Below are 23,383 nucleotides of genomic sequence, written 5' to 3'. Positions count from 1 at the left end.
AATGAGACGAATAGTGCTTTTCATTTCTATTATGATACGAAAATAATATCAGATAAGAGTGTAGACTTTAGTTAACAAGGACATTCCTAAAGGCATAACTAAGGTAAAGAAAGTTTGTATTTGTTAATATATTTTTTATACTATGAGCTTTTTGAAGACATTCTAGAGCGGTATTTTTGAATGATTTGAGTAGTTTTAGTTTTTTAACAAACATTTTATAATTATTTAATCAAAACTCAAAGGTATATATTTTTTTCATAAATATTATTTATTTCAAAATATACACTAAAAGATGATATGAGTTTATTTTTAAAATATATTTGTTAAAAAGCAAAACTTTTGTAAAAACAACTGAACTAAAGTTCAAACTTTTAGCAGTTAATTGTTCAGGACACAATCTAAATGGGATAAATTATGCAAATCACAATAGATTAATTTAGTTTAAGTAAATAAATTGCTCTATATTTTTTCTCACTTACTGTCTGCTCTTATAATAAACTGTTATTTATTTGACAATTTAATCATTACTTAATATGTTTCTCTTGCAACAGTCACCAATAAAAAAAAAAGAGCACAAATCACAAAACTACCTAATGTTGCATAAAGATTAAGTCAATTTATAAGGACAAAACTTAAAAAAAATACTTCTTATACATCAAAACTAAATCTGGTTATAAAATTTTATTTCCATTTAATGTACAAACAAAGATTCATAAATGAATTAAAAAATTTTGTTAAAAAATATAAAAAAAAAACGCACTTTTGACTGGCGAGTAAAAAACATTTTAGTGGGAAGGTAAATACAAATGTTTTAATATTATAAATTTATGAAAACTTTAACATATTTATTCAAAATGAAACAAAAGTATATGTAAACAATTATAGTAGATGAACTAAAGGCTGTCGGTATAATTGAACTATTTCCAGTACAAAAGCATATATGTAACAAAAATTAAATAATGCTTTTTACACTTAAAAATTTTACTAAACATAGTTAAATAATAATTTAAACAAAAGGCAGTTTGAAACCATTTGAAACAGGCGTATGATTAACCTAACTTAAATAATAAAAGCTTCATGATTTGTTTTACTGGTCTACAATCTAAAGTTATAATTATTCATAAGGAAGTCTAGACATGCTCATTTTGGACAATCTTATTTTTTAACGAGTGTCCTGGCCTATAACAAAATCATCTGTAGCAAAACCAGTACCATCCAAAAATGATTGGTATTCCCTTATAACTTTCATCATTGGTGGAGTTACATCAAACTCACGCTGTCCTACAACAGTTTCTGGTAATTCATCATCATTTAGTATGATTGGTAGATTGTTAAGTGCTCTTCCTCTGTTGACAGCGTTTATCCACATCATGCCTATAGTTTCGTGTGGGTAAAAGGCCATGTTTCATGTTGAAATTGATGTCAACCTGGCTCACGAGTCTATACAAGTAGAAGAATTTTCGGCAGTTTCGATTATGATCAACCTTTATGGTCCTATATTCTTTTAGAGACGCAAGCTGGTCAATACTTAAGAGCACGTTTGTTTCTTCGTGGAACTCCCGTATTGCCGTCACTTCTCCAGATGAGCCATCTTCGAAAGCAGATTTTCCAGCGGGTATATGAACGCGCTTATTTGATTCAGTTATTACAGCTAGGAGATCCCCATTGGTTCTTATGTAGATAATTCCGCACACTGGTTTTTTTGACTTACATCTAATGCAGTAATCAGCGTCATTGAATGTAGGAAACTTTTCTTGGTGATAGAATCCGATCTGGTCGTGTTTGTTGAAAACATACCCGAACATGTACTTTAGTGCTTCATTTTTATTGACTTCTCCGATTCCGTCATAGTCTTTGAGAAAATAGTAGCTCCTTACTTCCTTATTGTTAAGAATTCCATTTTAGTCTAACTAGTAAGTAAGTATTAAAAACCTAGTATAAACAATATTTTAAACAACTATTAATAAACATTGTCATTTTATACTTTTTATCTTTCAAGTTTTACAAAAGGCTGTAAAAAATTGTTATGAAAAATCAATAAAGTTATTTGAATTTAGATTCATTTAGTTTTATGCGAAAAACTTTAATCATATGTACATTGTTTTTCTTCAAATCTTTTTGAATGTTAAGCTATACTTTTTAAAAAAGCATTTTTTTTAAACTTTACACAAAAAGTTACTAAAAATACTAACTTAAAATCAAACAAATTAGCCTAGAAAAAAAAGTTACAAACTTTACAATCCAATTTCAACATTTGTTACATTATAAAAAATATACGTAGTTAATACAGTCATTATTAGTTTAAAGTGTTATAATTATTTGGTCTTAAACTTAAAAATAAGTATTTAAATTTTAATCAACCTTGTTTAGTTTAATATGAGCTGGCTACAAAAACAAGGTATAAAAAAATCAAATATTTAAAGTTATTAGTAAATAAGCTTAATCTTATGAATTAAAACTTCAATTAAGGTGTTTAAAAGTTACGTATAATCTTCATTTTAGATTAATTGATACAGGTTGCTAATAATACATGCTCAATCTTGTCAAACAATTGAGAAGTTATAGTTACTATAGTTTAGTATAGAAATTTTAAGCTTAAATATATAACTTTAAAAAACTTTATTTTGTGAGGCTTTACTAAACATCTTTTTTACTAAATTGCTTTGTATATTTTAGAATAAAATAAAAATAGTAATAAAAGGCCCGCTACCAGCTGAGAATTAAAGTAAATGAAAATATTCAATTAAAAAGCCCAGTACTTCAATAAATAAACAAACAGCTAATAAATAAAAATACATATAAATAAAACAAATATAATTCTTTATGGTTCTCATTTTTTCGGTTTCTTAAAGTAAATAAAAAAGTAAATCTATATTTGTTGCAGTCATTCACAAGCAACTCTAACTTATCAGTTCTTATTTGAGCATTTTAGGTCGCGCTTGCATACGACCGAGTCTCCGGTTAACAAGACTTCGGAATTCTCTCAGCACCCATTCTCAGAACATGACCGAGCCAGCGAAGCCTGCACTGACTGAGGGTAAAGTGAGACTAGTACGTCTCAACACTTCCTCGTTGATGATCTTTTGTTGCCATGCAATTCTGAGGACGCGGCGAAGGCATCATAGGTGAAAGGTACAAATTTTCCCATGCGCTAGACAAAGTCCATGTTTCACTGCCGTATACCAGAGTACTGCATACATAGGAAATATAAACGTTAGCCTTTGTGCGAATGCTTAAACATTTATCTCAAATTCTTGCAGCCAAGCAAGCGAAAGGACTTGCCCCTTACCAATGCGACTATTTATTTTTGTATCCAATGATGCGTTTGGCGCAACATTTGAGCCGAGGTATACTAAGTTTTTTTTAAACTTTTGGTATCCTCGCCATTTATTTTGATTGAAGGTAAAATATTTGTTCCATAACTTAGAACTTTAGTCTTATTAAGACTTATAGTACGTATATCCAAGAATACCGATGAAAACTGACTCAGTAGTGTCTGCATTTGTTGAGCAGAGTGAGCCACGAGTGCAGCATCATCAGCAAAGGGAAGATCACGTACAAATTAAATAGTAGCAAAATACAAAATTAACAAAACGGCTATTAATTCAAATTACTCGTTTTATATATTTTGCTTTTTCTTTGTTTTCCGTCGATCAGTTCATTTACATGACCATTTAAACATCTTTCATTGAATCTCAATCAACTTTTAGTAAACATCACTATAAAAACAAACAACTGAACTGAAAAAAACACGAACTGTCAAAACTAAGAACAAGTGGAAACTGTGGAAAACGATTCTTCAGTCACTGAGCCAAAATCACAAAAGGAATTTTTAAAGTTTAAATGGCTTGGTTGCCAGTTTTTACTTTGAAAATAAGACTTTTTTTTACTTTGAAATTCCTTCATAAAAATCGTTATTTCATAGTGGACTAAAAAAAACGAAAAAACATTTATACACCCTTTTGTTGTTTCTTAGTTTGAGTTACATTATTTTTTTCGCGATTAAAGTAAGCATTTTTTAAATTAACAATATTTAAATAAAACATCTTTATTGCTTAGTAAGGTAAACTTTTCTTTAAAATAAAATTGACTAAGCAAGATGGCCATATTAAAGACCTAAATAGAAAACTTTTGTATAATATTTTACCAAATATTAAATAACTTCTCTAAAAATATAAATAAAAGTTTTATTATTAGTATAAAATAGAACATTAATATTTCCAAAAGCTTCTAACATTTTAATTTATTTGTAAACTTCTATTTTCTTTCTGAAATAAAATACCAAAAACATGTAAAACTTTTAATCCAGTATGTAAAACAATTATTTTAATCAAAAAACTATTATTTTTTACACCAAGCCTAATAAGCTTTTGTTAGTAACGGTAAAAGGGCGGGAAACAAAATTAATTAATAAAATAAAAGTATTTAATAAAACGATAAAAAGCAAGTTATTAAAAAAGTTAAAAGAATACTTAGTCAGCAGCAAAGTAAATTAAGAAAAAATTATTAAAATGAAATAATAACATTTTAAATAGAGTTAATATAAAATTCATTCAAAGTTAAGTATTATAGGAAAAAAGGTTTGAAATAAATCAAAGAAATAAGGTTGTATTTACTAAAGTGTACTTTGAGATGTTGTACAGCTTTGAAAACTGTATAAAAACTTTAAATGAAGGAATTTAAAATTTATGTTCAAATAATTTTTATAGTTTGTAAAACATGATATAGATAAAAAATAAATTGTGAAAGGCCTGAATAAAAGGCAACATGATTACATAGAATATTTTAATTTCATTTTAATTCAATTTGGTGTAAATTTTGATACCTACGAAAAGATAATCAAGTAAAAAGGCTTATTATTATGGAGGTAGAGCTTATAAAACCTCAAAAGTTGCTTTTTAAACCAAAAATTATAACTAAACTTGCAAAAAAACCTTTTGTATTGAAAACTTATTTATAAATATTTTTAAACTAAAAATTAAAATAGATCAAGTTGGTCTAAAACAACTTTAAAAAAAAATGGCGCAAAAAATTTTCTCCCGTGATCCCTGATGAGCGAAGTGTGGAAAGCAGAAAAAGCCATTTTGGTCGCAACCCACGTGCGATCCGATGTGCGCTTTCCCGCCAAACTAGCCGTGCCAGCCGCCGGTGAGCCTGAAGAACTTCTCGGCGTCGAGTTGCTCGTCGGCGTCTTTGGTTCGCATGGAGCAGAAAATGTACCCTCCTATGGACTCGTGCACCAGTTTCGGGCTGAAAAAAAACTGGATATCAAACAGCTATAAATACTTACTTTTACAAGTGTTGAGAAAAAAAGATTATTTTTGTACAATTTTGTAACTGATATGTCATTGGGTCAGTTAAAAAAAACTCCAAATTTTCAACTACCGTGTTATTATAACTTTTTTAAATTTTTCAAACTTAAAGTTACTTTGTAATTAAACTAAAACACTTTTACCTGAATCTGTTGCATGAAAACTTTATTGTTTTGTTTTCTTCGGATAACTCTATTACCACGTGGTTAGTGTCCCAATTCACGCTCCAAGCCTGTTACATAATAGATTGAATATTGAAAACTTTAAGACTTGATAAAAATAAATTTAAGTTCTTATCTAAAGTAAAGTAATAAATGAAAGCAAACAACTAATTGAAATTTCAAACATTAGTTTTTCAAAGTAAAAATGTGTTTAAAACATTCCAACATGCTTTTACTAGTTGCTTTTAGTAAAGTATAAACTTAAAAAATAATTTTGCTGGTATAAAGTATAGAAACTATTATTGAAAAGTTAAAAAATAAACTTCGGCCAAACTTTATTTTATAATTACTATCCGAAACTAAAATTAAAACTTTAATGCCTAACATTTTGAGTGCAACAAACTTAAAATAATGATCGTGAACACACCGATATGCGGATCTAGGTCCTATAATAACTCAAAACATATAACACATTTTTATTTTATTACCAAAACTTACTCTGATGCTGTTGAACCTCCAAGTTTTAATCGCCTCTCCGGAGCTCGGGTCCATTCTGATTATTCTGTTGAACGCCACCGCAACCATTTCCTACAAACATGTGTTAGTTAGAATAAAAAATCAATATATCTTAATGAATTTAATAAATTTTAACCACTGAAATTGCTACTTATCGTTGTACAGTCTTAAACTATTGATAAGGAAAAAAAATTGTGTAAATTTATAAAACAGTTTGACTAAAATTATCCCTAATCACAACTTCAAAGCATAGTAGCAATAACAGTTTTTAAAAACTAGAACCGCTCAGTTCCAACCCGATCAAATCCGAAAACCGATTGTCGACAAAGGGTAAAGGGTCAGCGTAACAGTTGTAGTAAAAAATAAATAAAAACCAAAAACTAAATAATGAAAAAAATTGAAATTTAATACACTAGTTTTTAGTATAAAAATGTGCTTAAAAGATTCCAACATGGTTTTATCAATTGTTTATAATATAGCACAAATTTAAAAAAACTAACTTTGATGGAATTGATTATAGAAATCATTGTTGAAAATTAGGTGGGAATTGTACCACAACTTTACCTTGAACCAAAGTACCAAAATTTATCCTAACAACTCAACCTACCTCCTTCCTGCTTGTGGAGAACTTGACGCTGAAGTGGGTCAACCCGTATTCGGGAAGGACGCCCCAAGCCTTTATGTAGGCGAGCTTGGCCTGGATCAGGTTGTAGCTGCTGTAGTTGGTCACCGACTCCTGAATCTTCCTGATCACAGTCTGAAAATGTAGGAAGTTAAATAAATAACTTCAATTCTTATAAAAACAATAAAATACATTAAGTATAGAGTTAGCACATCAAGTACATGCTTTTTTATGTAAATTTTGTTTTTAAAAACTTAAAAAAACGATCTGAATTGTATATCATTTTATATCTTTGGCTTATTATTATTTCAGTTTTTGTGTCACTTTAGAGCTTCCTGAATTAATTTATAGCTATATCAAAAAATCATGAGAACAATTTTAAATGTTGTTATTGAATTAAAACTTACTTTATTTCCAAGTCTTCTGAGGTGCCTTCTTGCAACGTAATATTCGGGTTCGATGTTTGTGGATAGTTGAATTTGAACGTCTGAAATAATTTTAACATGTTTAAAGAAAAACATACATCAATAAATGAAAATAATATGTTTGATGTTGGAAGTTGCATTTTTTATCTAAATAAAATATTTTTAAAAAGATTCTTTTTTTTTTGTTTAATTGCATATATATTATAGATTTCTAAAATAAATTATGTAACTTTATATATATATATTTACATGATTTATTGTTGTCAAGCAAATCATAAAACTATAACTAAAAAAATTAAATTCATTTATTACACAATTCGGGATCCATAATCAACACACTTAAAAACATATATTATATACACAAATATTCTAACATACAAATATTCTAACACACAAATATTCTAACATACACACCTGATTTGTTACCGCTGCTTGCTGATGATTTCTGAAGTTTCAGTAAAGTCCTGAAGTTCTGGACCTCGACGTCGTAGCTCGCGTCTGCCATCGTGTGGCCTTTCGCGGCCAGTTTGCAAGCCGCTATCCATTTGCAGTAAACCACGTCCTGTGAAAATGCATTAATGTTAGTTACAACTCGTTACTGCCACCACTATTCAGTGTGGTCTTTCACTGGCTATCCATTTGCAGTATACTTGCTGTTAGTAAATGTAAAGTTGTTTACAACTCATTACTGCCACCACCATTAAGCGTGGCGAGATTAACAGTTATCTTTATGACCGACATAGATTTACAGTTTTTTCATGTTAATAATATTACAAATTTATCCATTTGCAGTAAACCACGTCCTGTTTGCATGATTAAAATTATGTACTACTTATTACTATCACCACTATTTAGTGTGGTAGGTTTTGCAGCCAGTTTGCATGCTGCAATCCATTTGCAGTAAACCAAGTCATCTGGTGAGTCGAATAAACTTATTTACTACTCTATGCTGCCACCATTATTAAACGTGGTATGATTAGCATTTAACTTTATGAATGATATTGAGTTATAGTGTATCCATGTTGATAACTAAACAAATACTTACTGCTTGTTATCAACAATGACCGATGACTTTAGGCTACAAACTTACAACTATTTTACAATGTGATATTTTCTTAAAAAGTAAGTTAACTACGTCTACTATTCAGTGTCCAGTGTCGCCATTAGTATAAGTCTGTGGTCTTGCAAATTGCAGTTGGTAAAACAAGTTTGCCAATAGGAACAAGGCTACATTTTTACTAGAAATTAGTTTCTGTGTTCAATTCATTTTACTATACCGAAAATTTTATTAAATGCAACAATTTCTTAGTATGTGTCTATTAACAGAAGAAACTATACTTCTAACAGTTATTTTAATTGATCTCAACGAAATATAACGTATAAATTAACATCAACTTACACTTAAAAAAATGAACAAGTATTATAGCACACTTACTTTATTGAAAAATGTTAAAAACATGAATAAAATATTAGCAATGTTCTTAAAAATATTGTATAACAACACTTATCAAATTGAATAAACTTATTTTTAAAAGTATTATAGCTAAGTGCACTTAATAAAAAACATTAAGTATGTTGTTTTAGAAACACTTTGATGTGTTCAACGTTAAACTTAAATAATTTTAATTATTTAATTAAAAAAAATGATTTGTTTAGTTTCTTAAGTAAAAATTTTCAGTAATATTTTGTTTTTATCTTAATTTAATTGTTCAATTGCTATTTTCCATGACTGTCACATATCTTTTTTTAGATTTATTTAAGCACTGAAGAGGTCTTTGACCGAAACTTAGTTTGTAAAATAAATTTTTGAAAGAATAAATATAATTTTAATTAGTTTTATTAATATTCATTTTACAATATTTAACTAAGTATATACTATATTGCTGCAATTTATATATCAGCAAAATTTTTGCAAAGTTGATGTAAATGTCTAAGGATAAAATATCAGAGAGATTTTGAGATCAAATTACAAGTTAACTTTTATAAATTTTCATAAATGATGTTAAACGATTTTAATTTCAAAATAAATCAAATATTGAACTACAAACGCTGCTAATGAAAAATTTAATAAACCAGAATAAAAGTTAAAAATTAAACATTATTAATAACTAATTACTTATTAATACAAAACCATATAAAATTAATATCTATACATTGTAAATACTAAAAAAAAGTAATAAAAACAGCACGAAGCTAGTTTAAAGTATTTTTGATAAACAAATTAAACTTTCAGTTAAAACTTGCATGTTGAATACAGAAACTACTTATTTTTGTACAATTTATGATTTAAACATTTAGAAGTTTAGCTGTATTAGATTGCTTTTAAGTTTGATGGCTATAGCTTATAGAAAAACAGTTAGCTTTAACTTGTGTTTAGATATATTTATTTCAAGTTTAAAGTTAGCATTTTCAACTTTTTTATATTATCAATGATAAAAGTAGCAAAACCAATTAGAGCTTTTTAGAACTAAAAGACAACGAACTTTTTTTTTTGACTAGGTTATAGTTTGATAAAATGTCAATTTTTTATGTTTTGAAACCACCATGCCATTAAATTGTAAATGCACTGTAAACTTTTAAATATTTTTGATAAATTTTTATCATGTAAGCATGTAAAAGATGGTTGCTTTAATGGTGAAATCATGCAGAACGCATGAACGGTGCATGTTTTAATGGTGTTCTAGAAGAAATAATTCATGATTTAATGGTGTTTTACAACAAATGGTGCATGTTTTTATTGGTTTTTATGATGCTTGTAATACTCGTTTTTTTTTTTTGGTTTCACTGGTGTTTTCTGCTTATAGTTATGGTTCGTAAGTAATTCAAACTTTATTTAAAACTCTTTTAATTCATTTTAGGCAAGGTTATCAACTGATTTATAAAGTTATACTATTATGCGCTATTTTAATTGAAACATTTACTTTGAACACATAAAAAACTCTATGTTTAGCTTATTTTTTTAAGTTGCTTTATAATCTAAAAATTAAAGTTTTAGGTTTTAAAACTCATTTAATTATAACAATTCAATTTCTAATTTTTATACTTACCAAACGTACAAACAGAACAACTATTAACAAGTAAAAAATATAATAAACATTGTGTAATAAACAAACTATCATTAAAAATCAATTAATATTAAAACAAGTTTAAACAAACTAACATTATCACATTTTAGACAATACTCTTGCATGCCTTCAATTCCAGGTACAAACAGTTTGATGACGTATTTGTTTTCAGATATCGAAACATCGGGAACGACCTCTGCTCCTTTGAGCTTAATCTGAAAAATAAATATTTTAATTATTAAAAAAATAAAAACACGATGATGTCAATGAATGCACTTATTTTTGAATCTTGGATAAGAAGTGTGCCCATTGGAAAATAAATATATTAATGTCAATTGTAATAAATTTTTAAGGAAGAAATAAACTAGTTTGTTTATTTGTCTTTGATTAAACCCTGTCATTAGTGCAATCACTTTTTTTTAATAAGTTAGGAAAAAAGTACACCAATTGGATATATAATCTTTATTAAAAGTTTTGAGTATACAGTTAAGCATTCTTGTACTGAAAAAGATTTAAAAATTGTTTATTTACAATGTAATTCTAGAATCTAATAAAAAAGTAAAAATCAAAGTCAAAAAATGCCTCTAAATACCAATATTTGATGTCCCTAAATTTTACAAATACTAAAAACAGTAATAAAATTTATCTAAATCACACAAACTTTTTGCTGCGGTTTTTATTAATGCTACTTCACAACAGTTGTTAAATGCTTAAAATTTGTTATTTATATTTTCTTTTGTTTGTGAATCAATCAGTTAATCGTTTCATTATTCGGTTTTTCAAAAACTAATAACTTTTCTTAATTTTATTTTTGCAATATTTGTTTTATAGTTTATAATGCCTAGCTTTTCTATTTATTCTGCTGTGATTAGTATTTCAAATTTGAGTTATTTACTACCTATTAATAATTCAACTTTTAAAAATGTAAGATTTTATTCTAATTGTTTACTGACAGTTTACTTCAAGTATGGGAAAAAAACTGAAAGTACGTAGTACTAAATAAATATTAATTTAGTTTTGAAAACAATAATTTTTTTTGAAATAATTGTATAAACTAGTCCTAAAATTCTATTAACAAAAAAAATAACTTATAGTTAAAATTAATTTTTAGAACATGATAAACTGTGCACAAAAAAAACATTAAAAATAATCTTGGTCAGTTAAAATATTTGTAAAAAAAATTCAAAGGTCATGGTTAAATTAACATTCCAGTTTCAAACATTAAAAGCACTTTAAAGTGTTCAAAAATAACTTTGCAGAAATTTAACGGACCATTTAAACAGTAAAAGTTGAATTTTGCTTTTGATAAAATGAAGCTAAATCAAATTGAGTGTTTTGTAATGTTTATTTAGACATATTTTAGAACTAAAATGCAAAATAGTTTTATCTAGACATTTCTAACTTCAGAAACCAATTACTTAAAACAAGTTATTTGTGATTTTAATTAAATATTCTTGTAAGCTAAAATAACTTGAAAATGTCTGTTAATTTTTACTAAGTAGAAAAGATTTTCAAAGAAGTCAAAAAAAGAGCTAAAGTGCTTATAGAAATAACTAAAAGTTATATATAATATAAAATTGTAATTAAAATACTTTGAAGTCATGAACTAGAAGTAACTTAAACTAACTTAGAACTATTTAAAACCTTAAGTGATGATAAAACTAATTCAAAAGCACTTTAAAAACTTATCAAAATGACCGTAAAACTTTTTTTAATGTTACTTAGTTTTTTAGGAAGGAATTATAAGGATACAAAGTAGTTTTTTATGTATAAATACTTACAGTAAAACATTTTTATGGAATTTTAGTCTAACTGACCACTTTTACTTACGTACATTGAGGTCATAATTATTTAAAAGTTTTCTTAAACATTTCAACATGTTTTTTTTATAAACTGTCACGTTTAGGCTCAACTTCTTTATATGGATAAGTTGTACGTTTTTTATGAAACTTTGTGTGGAATTCTATTTTGAAAAAGAATTATAGTGAAAAAATTACATTATATTATAGATATAAAAGTACTAGATATAAATAGATGGGTGTTTTTGTGCCCTATACTAGTGGAACTTTGCTATTGACCGTTTTATTTACACTTAAAATTCTTAATACAATGGAATTATAGTAACAAATAAGTTGGTTAGATTAAGATATAAAATGTGAACTCTTGACATTTAATTTTACCACAGACATGCTTTCGAAATATTTTTTGATAAAATTTTTTTATGGTACATTAAATTTAAAAAAAGTATTTCCTATGTCTCTGACAAGATTAAGATAAAATAAAACATCATCATATTTTACAAACAAACATGACATAGCCTAAAACTTTATTGTTTAATTTCCGTTTTAACATTATAAGTAAACTACATACTGAAAGGAATTTTGAGATACAATCTCTAAAAAAATATATGTTGATGTATTATGGTAAACATTCCCTAGTATACTTGTGTAGTTAAAAAATTTAAATAAATACAAAACTTTATTTAAGTAGAATTATAAAAGGAAACATAATTGGCATAAGCAGTAAACTTTTCGGTTTACTTGCAGTAAAATGATGCTAAGCAATTTACATGTTTAGTGACAAGAACACACACTTCGAAGTTTATCATATTAAAACTATATGGGTTTTACTTAATAGAAAAAAACATTTTATTTTATTTTTTATTTGAATTTAATTAGATTAGCACTATTTAATTTTTTTACTAAGTTAGACACGACTCAACAATGTTTCAATATATAAAATATAATATATATAAGCTTATTTAATTATTCACATTATACGTATTTAACTTTTTATATATATTTTTTACTAACTTGTACAGGGGACTGCAAAGCTGCTGCAGCTTCTTTAGTTTTGAAATAAGAAATACTTGTGTCTTTGAAAATAAAATAATATTTCTTGTATCCTTTCAGTGTAAACTTCTTTGGTCTGTTTTAAATTGCATGATAAATATAACTATTGTACTTTATTGTTACAAAAATAAAACTTTACTTTAAAATAACATTTTGAAATGAACCAAAAAAAAAGTTAAACTTGATGATAATTATTATTCGAATAAAAAATTACAAGTAATTTATTTGTTCATAAGCTCTACATTTTTTGGCAAAAAAAAACATACAAATTGAATCAGCTGTTAAAGTTTAGCTAACTTAACTTTATAAAAACACAAAAAAAGCTGTATTTTGTTTTGAAAACTTTATTTTGCTGTAAGAAAGAATATATATATAACTACGAATCATATACTTTCATAGATTATAAAAAACCAAAAATACTTGAATAACTTAAGATAAATACAGTTTTTTAATATGAACTAAGTTTAGAAAAAAAAAACTTACTTTAGCATATAAAATGGTATATTGTAAAACTAAAAAAAGTACGTAAGCAATTCAAGAAAAAATTATATTATACATAATATATTTAATAAAAAATATACTTGAGAATTTTGAAAAATTAATAAAAACTAACTTGAGTAATTTATTTTTTTTTTATAAAAAAAATAAACTAAAATAATTAAAGATAAACATACTTTTTAATATAATAATTAAAACAAAATTGAGCAGTTTAAGGTTAATTTTTTATTTTAGAATATATTAAATAAAATAAACAAACTTGAGCAATTTAAGGTTAATTTTTTATTTTAGAATATATTAAATTAAACAAACAAACTTGAGCAACTTAAGGTTAATTTTTTTTTTAGAATATATTAAATTAAATAAACTAACTTGAGCAATTAAAGGTTATTTTCTTATTTTAGAATATACTAAATTAAATAAACTAACTTGAGCAATTAAAGGTTATTTTTTTATTTTAGAATATATTAAATTAAATAAACTAACTTGAGCAATTTAAGGTAGTGAGAAAGCTCTGGTGTGTTCATTATATCCGCCTGTTAGTTAGTAAAAAAAAAATAATAAATAAAATATATCTGTTAATTATTATTTTCAGCTTTACTCAATTGGAAACTTTTTTACAATATTTTCGTAGATTAGATGGATTTTAACCAGCTAAAATAACTTCTAGTCTGAAAAGTTATATGTTATATTTTTTGATGGACTATATACTTGTTTTACAATTTTATAGTTGTTTCCCTTTTAAAGAAACTATTTTTAAGTAACTTTATTGATTTGTATTAAATTTAATACTTTTATTAACGATCATTTTCTATATTTCTTTTTCAAAAAACTGGCCACCCATGGCACTAGTGAGCAGCTTATAAAAAACTCAAAAGACTTATTTAAAACTAGGAGAAAAATTAGGCTACATGAACAGACTTTGATGTGGTATTATTTAATATGTAAAAACTTAAAATTAGAAAATATTAAGGAAGCTAGAATTTTGGTAATTACCATCTTAATTGATTTCTAAAGCAAAGTGCATTATATACAGTTTCTAGAATAACTTGACCACATGAAAATCATAATAAGTACATTTTTTTAACTTAGTTTTATAAATCATCCACAATATTTTACTATTTAAAAAATTATTTATTTTATAACATGTACTATATACTATAATTATAACCAGACATGTATATATATATAAAATTATTTTATAATGCTGTAAGGCGGGAAACGTGAATACAAATTGCACAGAAAAGTTCCATGAAATTGTTACGTCATTGCTTCCTGTTGCATAGCAACCGTGAAATTGTAAAATTTTAAACTAATATTACTGCTGAGCATAAAATTTAAAATTGTACATTGTATCCAACCAATTTCTTTTTAGTTGACTACTAGTTATACTAAAACTGAATGATTCAAATATACTTCTACTTTTTCAAACTCGATCACTACATCTATGATACATTACACATAAAAACTAATGTTCAAACTACCTTACTATTAAGTGGTATTTCTAACCTTATTATAAACTACCTTATTAGTATCACCCACCTTTTTATTAAGTGAAGTAGTATATAAGGATCTTTAAGTTAATGAATTTTGTAGTTATGTACCTTATTGTTGAGGCTAGCAAAAACTGTATATACAATTTACATTCATTGTTTATGCTGAACAATTACTTTTTTATTTTACAAATAATTTATTTTTTTAGAAATTATTAAACTATACTATCATATTAATAATATTAAATATATTACCTTATTATTAAGAGATGTAGTTCCCAGAGATCCTTCCAAATCCTTCAAAGCCTGATCGATGTCCTTATTGTCGTTCTGCTCCATTTCTCCATCAGTCTTCTCCGATAACTTTGTGATGTGGTACTGTAAAAAATAAAAACATGTATTAACAAATATATAACATTTAACAACCACTGTTGTCAGATAACTTTGTGCTGTGGTACTGTAAATATTAACTATATTTATTTATATGTCTTAACAAACTACTTCAATTAAGTAAAAAATTTACATATTGATTATCATATTTCAGTCGAATTTGTTTAATAATTTTTATAACTTATTTTCACATTGTTACATCACAGTGAAGGGTTAGAAGCGGAAACTTTTTATCTGTTTAAAACTTCTATAATTTTAAATTATCAGATGTAAATTTAAAAACGAAATACTATTCAATCACTTTAGCTTGTTATGTTATTAAATTACTTTTTAATTGAAACTTCAGAAAAAAATTAATTACAATACTTGTGATAATAAATTACAAAAGCATTCTATTATGAGTATAATAAGTAATCTTAAGAAGGATAAATAGTTTTCACAAATTGACAAAACTTATAATTCTACTTAGTATGTATAAGGTACTCGTTGATAAGAACCATAAATGTATCTTAAAAGCACATACTTGTTTTACAGCACATTATAAAGCTTTATGTAAAAATTAAAATTTTACACATTAACATACTATTAATACAAAATATATCTTAAAATTCAATAAACAACTTTAAAATCTAATATTATTTCACATCATCTTCATGATAATAAAATCAAGTGTCAGGCATATATTTCAAGCTTTAACTTAACATAAATTTTGAATTATTTTACATTTACTACTTTTCAGTAATAAAAGGAAAAGTAAAATTAGCCTATAAAAGACTTCAAATATCGTATGGCACAGTTCTAAGAGCATTACATAATTTTTGTTTGAATAACACTATTATTAACCTTTTACACAAAATAAAATTCAATTTTTTTATTTGTTACGTATCACACAGTAAAAAACAAAATACTTTTATGCATTTTATTTAACTTTATGATATTTTTCTAAGTTGTCAAGGCACATATAGTTGAAAATAAAAAATTTAATGGGGTAATTTAAAAAGATAACTATTAGAAATAAATTACTTTTAAGACTTAAAAAATATTACAAACAGATAGACAACATTTTGATGTGAGGTTAAATTTTTTAATTACAATTTTCTAAACCCGATTCAAATTCGATTTGAAACTATAAACTTCATTTTATGAAATATTACTTAAAGTTTTATCTAAAAGACTTGTTGTTCTCTAAAGTGGGTAAAAACATATAGCAAAATGTTATGTTATAGAAATAGTTAAACACTTATTCTGTTATTACATCTAATTTTACAACTAAAGCTAATTAATAAAGTGGTTATTTGAAGTCTACCAGCACTTGGTTTAAGTAATATTTTTAGTTTATTCAGCAGTATTTACTTTTAAAAGTTTTAAAATAATATTTTAGTACAGTAAAAAATTAAGTATAGTTCATGAAATACACATCTAAGCTTTTACAAAACATTAAATTAATAGTTGCCAGCCAATTCTTGCATAAGTATATATTTAGTAGATGATAAGCACAAAATTGGGAAAATATTTTAAAAATCTAAACCAGTTAAAATCAAATTTTATTTTATCTAGAAGTTGAATAAAGTCGTAAAAATACTAAATTTATATTTCGGTGAAATCATAGGTATCTGATTCATTTTTTAAATAGTTTTCAAAATAAAATTAGCCATTAAAAATTGGCTTCAAATTGGATCGTTTGAGATCCTAATGAAAGTCAAGTGACTAACTTCTACTGAACGATGTACTTTTTTTTAAACTACTTTATGAAACTACAAAAACTTTTTTCACAATGCTACGTCATTGTCAAACTGTGAGCGCAAAGTTTTAATTAATGAAAACTTGACTATTATCAGCAAGAAAGTAATTCTTTTTAGTGTTTTTTCACGCAGAAGGCGTACTAATCAATTTATTTTTTATTTAACTGTATATACTTATAAAATATCAGGATTTTATTAAGTTTATTTAACTTTTACTTTCAAAAAACTAATTAGTAGCCATTCAATTTTGCTTTATTTTTAATGCTTCTAAATATGAAGAGCAGAACCTGCTTTGATAAATTATATAATTTACACTTTTCATTTATTTTTTACCTTTTACTTTAAAAGTATTACTTAATGATTGTCTACATTTTTTTATTAGCAAGACTTATAACGTCAAGTATACTATTTTGTTACATAAAGCTATCGTGAAGTTAATATGTAAATTGCAAGAAATTTATGGAATTAAATTTTGTGAGACTAACATTGAAAACATAGACAATTTTAAAACACATGAAAACAATTGATTGCCTGATTTTGTTAAATAAAAAAAAGTATATAGTTATAAAAAGACTTATTAAATATAAAAGCTTATATTTACACTTTTTAGCTAAACAGAATTTTTAAAAATAGCATTTAAGTTTGCACTTATGCTATTGTTATTGTAAAAACAAATTACCAACAAGTATAGTGACAAAGTTTTTTTTTAACTTTAGAAAAAAAACTATACAAGATGTTTCAAATGTCTTAGTGTGATGGTACATTTAATTGTTCTTTAAAATAATTAAGCATCTGGCCACATTACTGGCTTCAAATTTCGCTTTTGTTTTAGCCTAGAAGACAATAGACAGATGATGAAAATTCTACTTTTGTATTTCAATATAATTTTAACATATTCAAAACTTTTATCAGTATTGTTACGTCATAAAGAAGCTTGCAGTGCGAGTTTTTTATCATTTGAAACGTAATTGACTATACATAGTGATATACATATTTTATAAATTACTTAAATAATATCTGCTATATTATATAATTATATACTATTGATTATATTATTGTTTACAGAATAACTCTCAGTTATATTACTATTTGATAAATCATCTAGTTGCCCATATGTATAGGTTTGTATTTGTTATTATTATGTAAATTGAAAATGTTACTTGGCTTGTAGATTTTCTTTGACTGCTATCAAGTATGAAAAACAAAATTTGTTTTAAGAGTATAAAAACTTTTTGTTCACAATTTAATTTTTTTTTTAATTGTTACTTCAAAAGGATTTTGACAGCGCAATTTCTTATGAGAAAAAGTCATTTAGACTAATTAGATTTATAAGTAGTTATATAATCTTTAAAGTTAATTTTTAAACTTAACTTTTTTTTGGCTATGTACTCTGCTAAAAGTTAAGGAACAAAGCAAGCACAGACTTACTAAAAAATATAGAAAACTAATAAAATTGATTGCTTATATTCATATTCAATTTAAAAAAACTACCAACTTAAAATATACTTGTAATATACTAAGGTTTATGTCTACACTTTTTTATCATAATGAAGTTAAAAAACAAACACTGTTTATCATTTAACTTTGCATTTAATTTTTTTTTAAATTTAACAATTAACAAGTCAGTTTAATAAAAATGTTTCATTTCGAGGTCTTAAAAATCAGACATGCCTTTAAAGTAACTATGAATAGTTAGGGTAAAGTAACATTAAAGTATGAAGTGCTAAACTACTCTTTAAAATAAATTAACAGTTGGCCAGATAGACTGGCTTCAAATTTCATTTGGTTTAATTATACAGATGAAGCACAAAATCGACACAGTTGCAAATTCACATTTATATTTAAATTCGCTTTTAAGTCGTTTAAAAACTTTATCAGTATTGTTACGTCATAACGACACTTACAAAGAGCGATAGAGTTTATTATAGTTCAAAATTTAAACAGTTTTCAGTTATTTACTTATAACATATAAAAGTGATTTATTTTATTATTATTATTAGTATTATTATTATTTATTAATGATTTCGTTGACAGAATATTTAATCTATTTTTGTAAGAAAAATTTTGCTTTATCTATTCAGTAAAGAAATGTTGTAGTAAAATACTAACAAAACAAATAAGTTTTTATTTGACTTTAAATATAACACATAAATGATGAACTATTTAAAAAAAAACTAAAAGAAAGCTGCAATTTAAACTATACATATATAATATTATTTATAATAGTTATAAAATATAATTCAGATAATATTTAATAAAATTTATAATAGTTTAAAATCAGCCAGAAAACTAACTTTAAAAATTTGACGTTTATATAAATCATAATGGAGTTATGCTACGTGAAATAACGAGTATATATGTTTAAAGAAAAAATATTGACGACTCTACTTTGCGTCGTTGCATCATAACAAGATTCAAACGCATTGAGTTTCGAGCAAAGAGTTACTTTTATTTTGTCATATTACTTATTTTTCGAGTTGTAAGCAATAATTGTGCGTTTTGTTTTTTATTTACAGTGCGTTTTTTACAATTTAATTGTTTGTACAATCAAAGTTCTAGAAATTGCTATATGGCAAAAACATAAAAAATGAAAACGATAATCGATTTTCACAGAACCCTGCAACTTAAAATGTGTAAGTAACTTATTTTCACCAAATCGATATTTTATACAAGACTTTGTTTAAATTTCAAACACGGCCAGGCAACGCTGACTTTAAAAATTTCAGGTTTTTCTTCGAGGATATGAAAAGTAGTGTCTACTTGATAACTATTTGAACATCCATTTACTTTTAGTGTTTAATAATTGCAGAGTTACGTCATTACGAAGCTTAAAGGTAAGTTTAATAATTGAAACTTTGTAGTTAAAAAAAGCTAATACTTTGTTTACCGGGTAACTATATTACGATTAAAACGGAATATTAGATAAGTTTTTATAACCTTCGGTACGTAAGTTTGATTGCTTTATTAATACGCTTTATTTATTCAGCCAGACATTACTGACTTTTAAAAATTTCAGGTTTTCCACAACCGATACGACGGTAGTCAACTAACGTTGATACCGCATTCAAAAACATATGAACTTCACACATTTGTTACATTTTCAAAGTTAACAATCGTTACGTCATGAGGCAGCTTAAAGGCAAGTTTAATTGTGAGTTTGTGGTTGAAAATGTAGTTGGCAGTGGTTGAGAAAATACAACTGTGTTTACTTTTGTGGGCATGTTAGAAAAGCGAATTTGATCATTTTTTACGTTCATTTCTTTAGTTTGTTCAAGGCAAACAAACGTTTTTACTTTTAGTTTTACCGACATCTGTATAAGCTAACCACTAGCTGAGAGCAAAATATTTTAGTTCAATTTGTATTTGCAGTTAATACAATGTATAACTGATTTTTTTCTATTCTTTAATTAATAAAAGTTTATTTTGAAAATTTTAAAATTTTAACAAGCCAAATTTTAAAAACAGCTAATTCTTTCTATATTTCTAGAAATTTGTACGAAAAACTCTTTTAACTTGAAAGCATGGATAAAAAATTACAAAGGTTAACACTTTAAAATAAAATTAATAACTGTTTACAGGTTAATAAATATGAAGTGGTCAACATTTAGTGACTTAAAAAAATTTTAGATCATCCAACGCCGCATAAACGGTAGAAAAAAATATTAATATTAGTTTTTAATATACTCATTATTAAAGTGTGTTGTGTGAAGGTAATTGCTTTGTTACGCAGATAGACTTTTTTAATAAAAAAATATTAGATAAAAAATATTAATAAAAAAATTAATTTTTTTTTTATTACAAACTTATCAATGTATGCTGATAAATTTTGTTTTTTAACAAATTTTTTCGCACCCTATTTTTTCTAAGTGCGATAAGTTGGTAGCAACACAAAACCTAATGGTACAAAATAAATATGACCAGCTTACTTCGATTTTATATATAAAAAAATTAAAATTTTAAATCAGTTGTGCACATAAAATCAAATCATACTGGGTTTTCTTTTTTCAAAAATTATTTTTATACTTTATTAAAGTTAAATACATGGTTTCAGTATATTTTCACATAAAACACACTTACAATCATATTAATGATGGGTGCATTGACTAAACTATTTTATTATGTAAACTTTTAATTTTAAATTTAGTCATTTAAATGACAACAAACAAAAGTAGTTTTAAAGTAATAATAATTACTAAAACATTTAAAGGAATTTATTGAAGTATAAAAATAAAACAATGCAAAAAATATTTGTTTTGTAAATGTTTGCGTTTGTGAATTAAATAATCAAAACTAGTAAAAACAAATGAAAAAATTAACCAATGATGAAAAATAAAAGTTTTTAATTTTTTTGTAAGTACTTGGCTATACCTCGCTTCTTATATTAAAATTTTAATTTTTTGGTCTACATACTTTAAAAAACATAAAATTATATGAAATCAAAATACAAAAGTATGATGTGTTTAAATTATAAACAACAATTAACTGATCTAATTAATTTTCGACTTCAACACAAAAAATCGAAGGTTTATTAATATTTTTCTTGAACATAAAAACCCAATAAAAACTTGAATAAAGTTTGGTGTTCACTAGAATAATATATATTTAAATATAGTCAAAAATACTATACGACCAACGCATACTAACAATATGCAAACAGCTTTATTTGCTGAACAAAACTAAATTTACCTTATTTTTGCTTTTACTAAAACTAATACACGTGTTTAGTCTTAGCTTTACTTAACGATTTTAAAGCTTGTTAACACTATTCAAAGTTAATAACTTTTTATTTTAACTACAAACAATAGTTCTTGCCAAAAAAAAAAGAGTATCAGTTATAAAATTCTAAAACTGCTTTGCATAAAAAAAGAAACACTAAACTTAATTAAAAATTAAAATTATTCAAATATTCAAATGAAACTTAATTGACCTGTTATAATTTCATCAATTGTAGTCACTAGTTATAAAAATTTAATATTTTAGAATGTGCTTTTTTTACTTAGTCAACCTTAAGTCGACTTACAAATATCAGGTATTTCAGAATAGATAGGATGGCTAAGTAAATTAAAAATTTAGTTGTTTTGTTTTTAAATAAATATTTTTTAGTATAACTCAACTTGTGTGATTTGTCAGTAAGTGTTTTACAAAAAAATTAAATTGAAAAAAGCAACTAAACAACATTAAAAGTTTGTTGTACAAAGTTAAAATTGAATCAATGATTTAATAAAACTTCAGTCTCTGAATACGTTTCTATCTAAATCTATGCTTTGTTTTGTCTGAGATCAAAATTGTAATTATATAAAATTGAATGGTTTAAATAGCTTGAAGCTCAAAAGAATTTAAAATGTAAGTATTTTTAATAAAACCTTGAATGCAGTAGCTGTAATATTTTAATCTTTCAGAAAATTCCTAATTAGAATAATTTTAAATTGAAATTAGTTTTTTTTTTAATTTGTTGTAAACAAAAAGCAGCCTAACAAACGACGCAAAATTAAGCCGAAGTTTCTAAGAAACCTTCAAGATTCGGTTAATGGAAAAGTATTCATTCTTAGTTCTTAATCTTTTAAAATATCTATATTATTACGTTTTTATGCAGACAGATCACTGTGAATAGTTTATAGGTCTAATAATAAATAAACAACTCTGCCAATCCTACACATTTTTACAAGTTTAAAAATACCTTTAAAAGTACTTTTGTTAATCAGCTGGAGTATTTCTGATCTTTTTAGCAGGTTCAAAATAAATAAATCAGAAAAACATTAAGGGTTGATTGTTATAAAAATAAATATTTTTTGTACGTAGCGGGTATCTTATAACTTTAATTTAATGCAAAAAGAAAACTTAGTCGGGAAATATATTTTAATATAAAAAATTTTACATAGCTTGTAACGCAACTAAAACCTTTTTTTTGCATTTCATCAATGCTTTTAGTAAAACTAAAAATGTTTAAACAATTTTTCTCTTCTACGTCATCTGGCGGATAAAAACCAAATGTTTTGTCAAACTATTTTCAACGGAGCATCATTCTTTTTTTTTCTGGCTTACATACCCAATCATACGTGTATGACATTTTAAAGAATATAATTATGCAAATTTCATTTTAAAAATAAACCAAAAAATAGAGTGTTTTTTCCTTTAACCAATATACAATGTATTAGACTTTTAAGCACTGTGAGTTTGAATGTTTAAATCAGGGTTTCCCAATTTTTTTTTTTCAAATTACCCCCTTAAACGAAACTAAAATGGTTATGGCCCCCTCCAATAAGACTACTCAAAAATCTACCATTTAAAAACAACTTTGACTTTTTTT

The 23,383-nt window shown here is 25.2% G+C and overlaps 1 protein-coding gene across 1 annotated transcript in view; it reads right to left on the bottom strand.

Annotated features, from left to right (window-relative positions):
• Window positions 1-4,692: 4,692 nt before the first annotated feature.
• The window catches only part of LOC145835226 (fermitin family homolog 2-like), a 42,960-nt gene continuing 24,269 nt past the window's right edge, over window positions 4,693-23,383 (bottom strand). The window contains exons 9-18 of the mRNA XM_082942786.1: window positions 15,200-15,322; window positions 13,938-13,987; window positions 12,915-13,029; window positions 10,197-10,316; window positions 7,451-7,598; window positions 7,019-7,098; window positions 6,597-6,746; window positions 5,972-6,061; window positions 5,456-5,544; window positions 4,693-5,250 (exon numbers count right to left, since the gene is read on the bottom strand). Of these exons, the coding sequence (XP_082798912.1) occupies window positions 5,130-5,250; window positions 5,456-5,544; window positions 5,972-6,061; window positions 6,597-6,746; window positions 7,019-7,098; window positions 7,451-7,598; window positions 10,197-10,316; window positions 12,915-13,029; window positions 13,938-13,987; window positions 15,200-15,322 (1,086 nt within the window). The 3' untranslated portion in view covers window positions 4,693-5,129. The remainder of the gene's footprint in view (window positions 5,251-5,455; window positions 5,545-5,971; window positions 6,062-6,596; window positions 6,747-7,018; window positions 7,099-7,450; window positions 7,599-10,196; window positions 10,317-12,914; window positions 13,030-13,937; window positions 13,988-15,199; window positions 15,323-23,383) is intronic.

This window comes from Thalia democratica, chromosome 4 (assembly GCF_965202585.1).
Source record: "Thalia democratica chromosome 4, ktThaDemo2.hap1.1, whole genome shotgun sequence".
Taxonomy (NCBI): domain Eukaryota; kingdom Metazoa; phylum Chordata; class Thaliacea; order Salpida; family Salpidae; genus Thalia; species Thalia democratica.
Note: the sequence above shows the minus strand (reverse complement) of the source record. Positions and strands in the feature narration are given on the sequence as shown.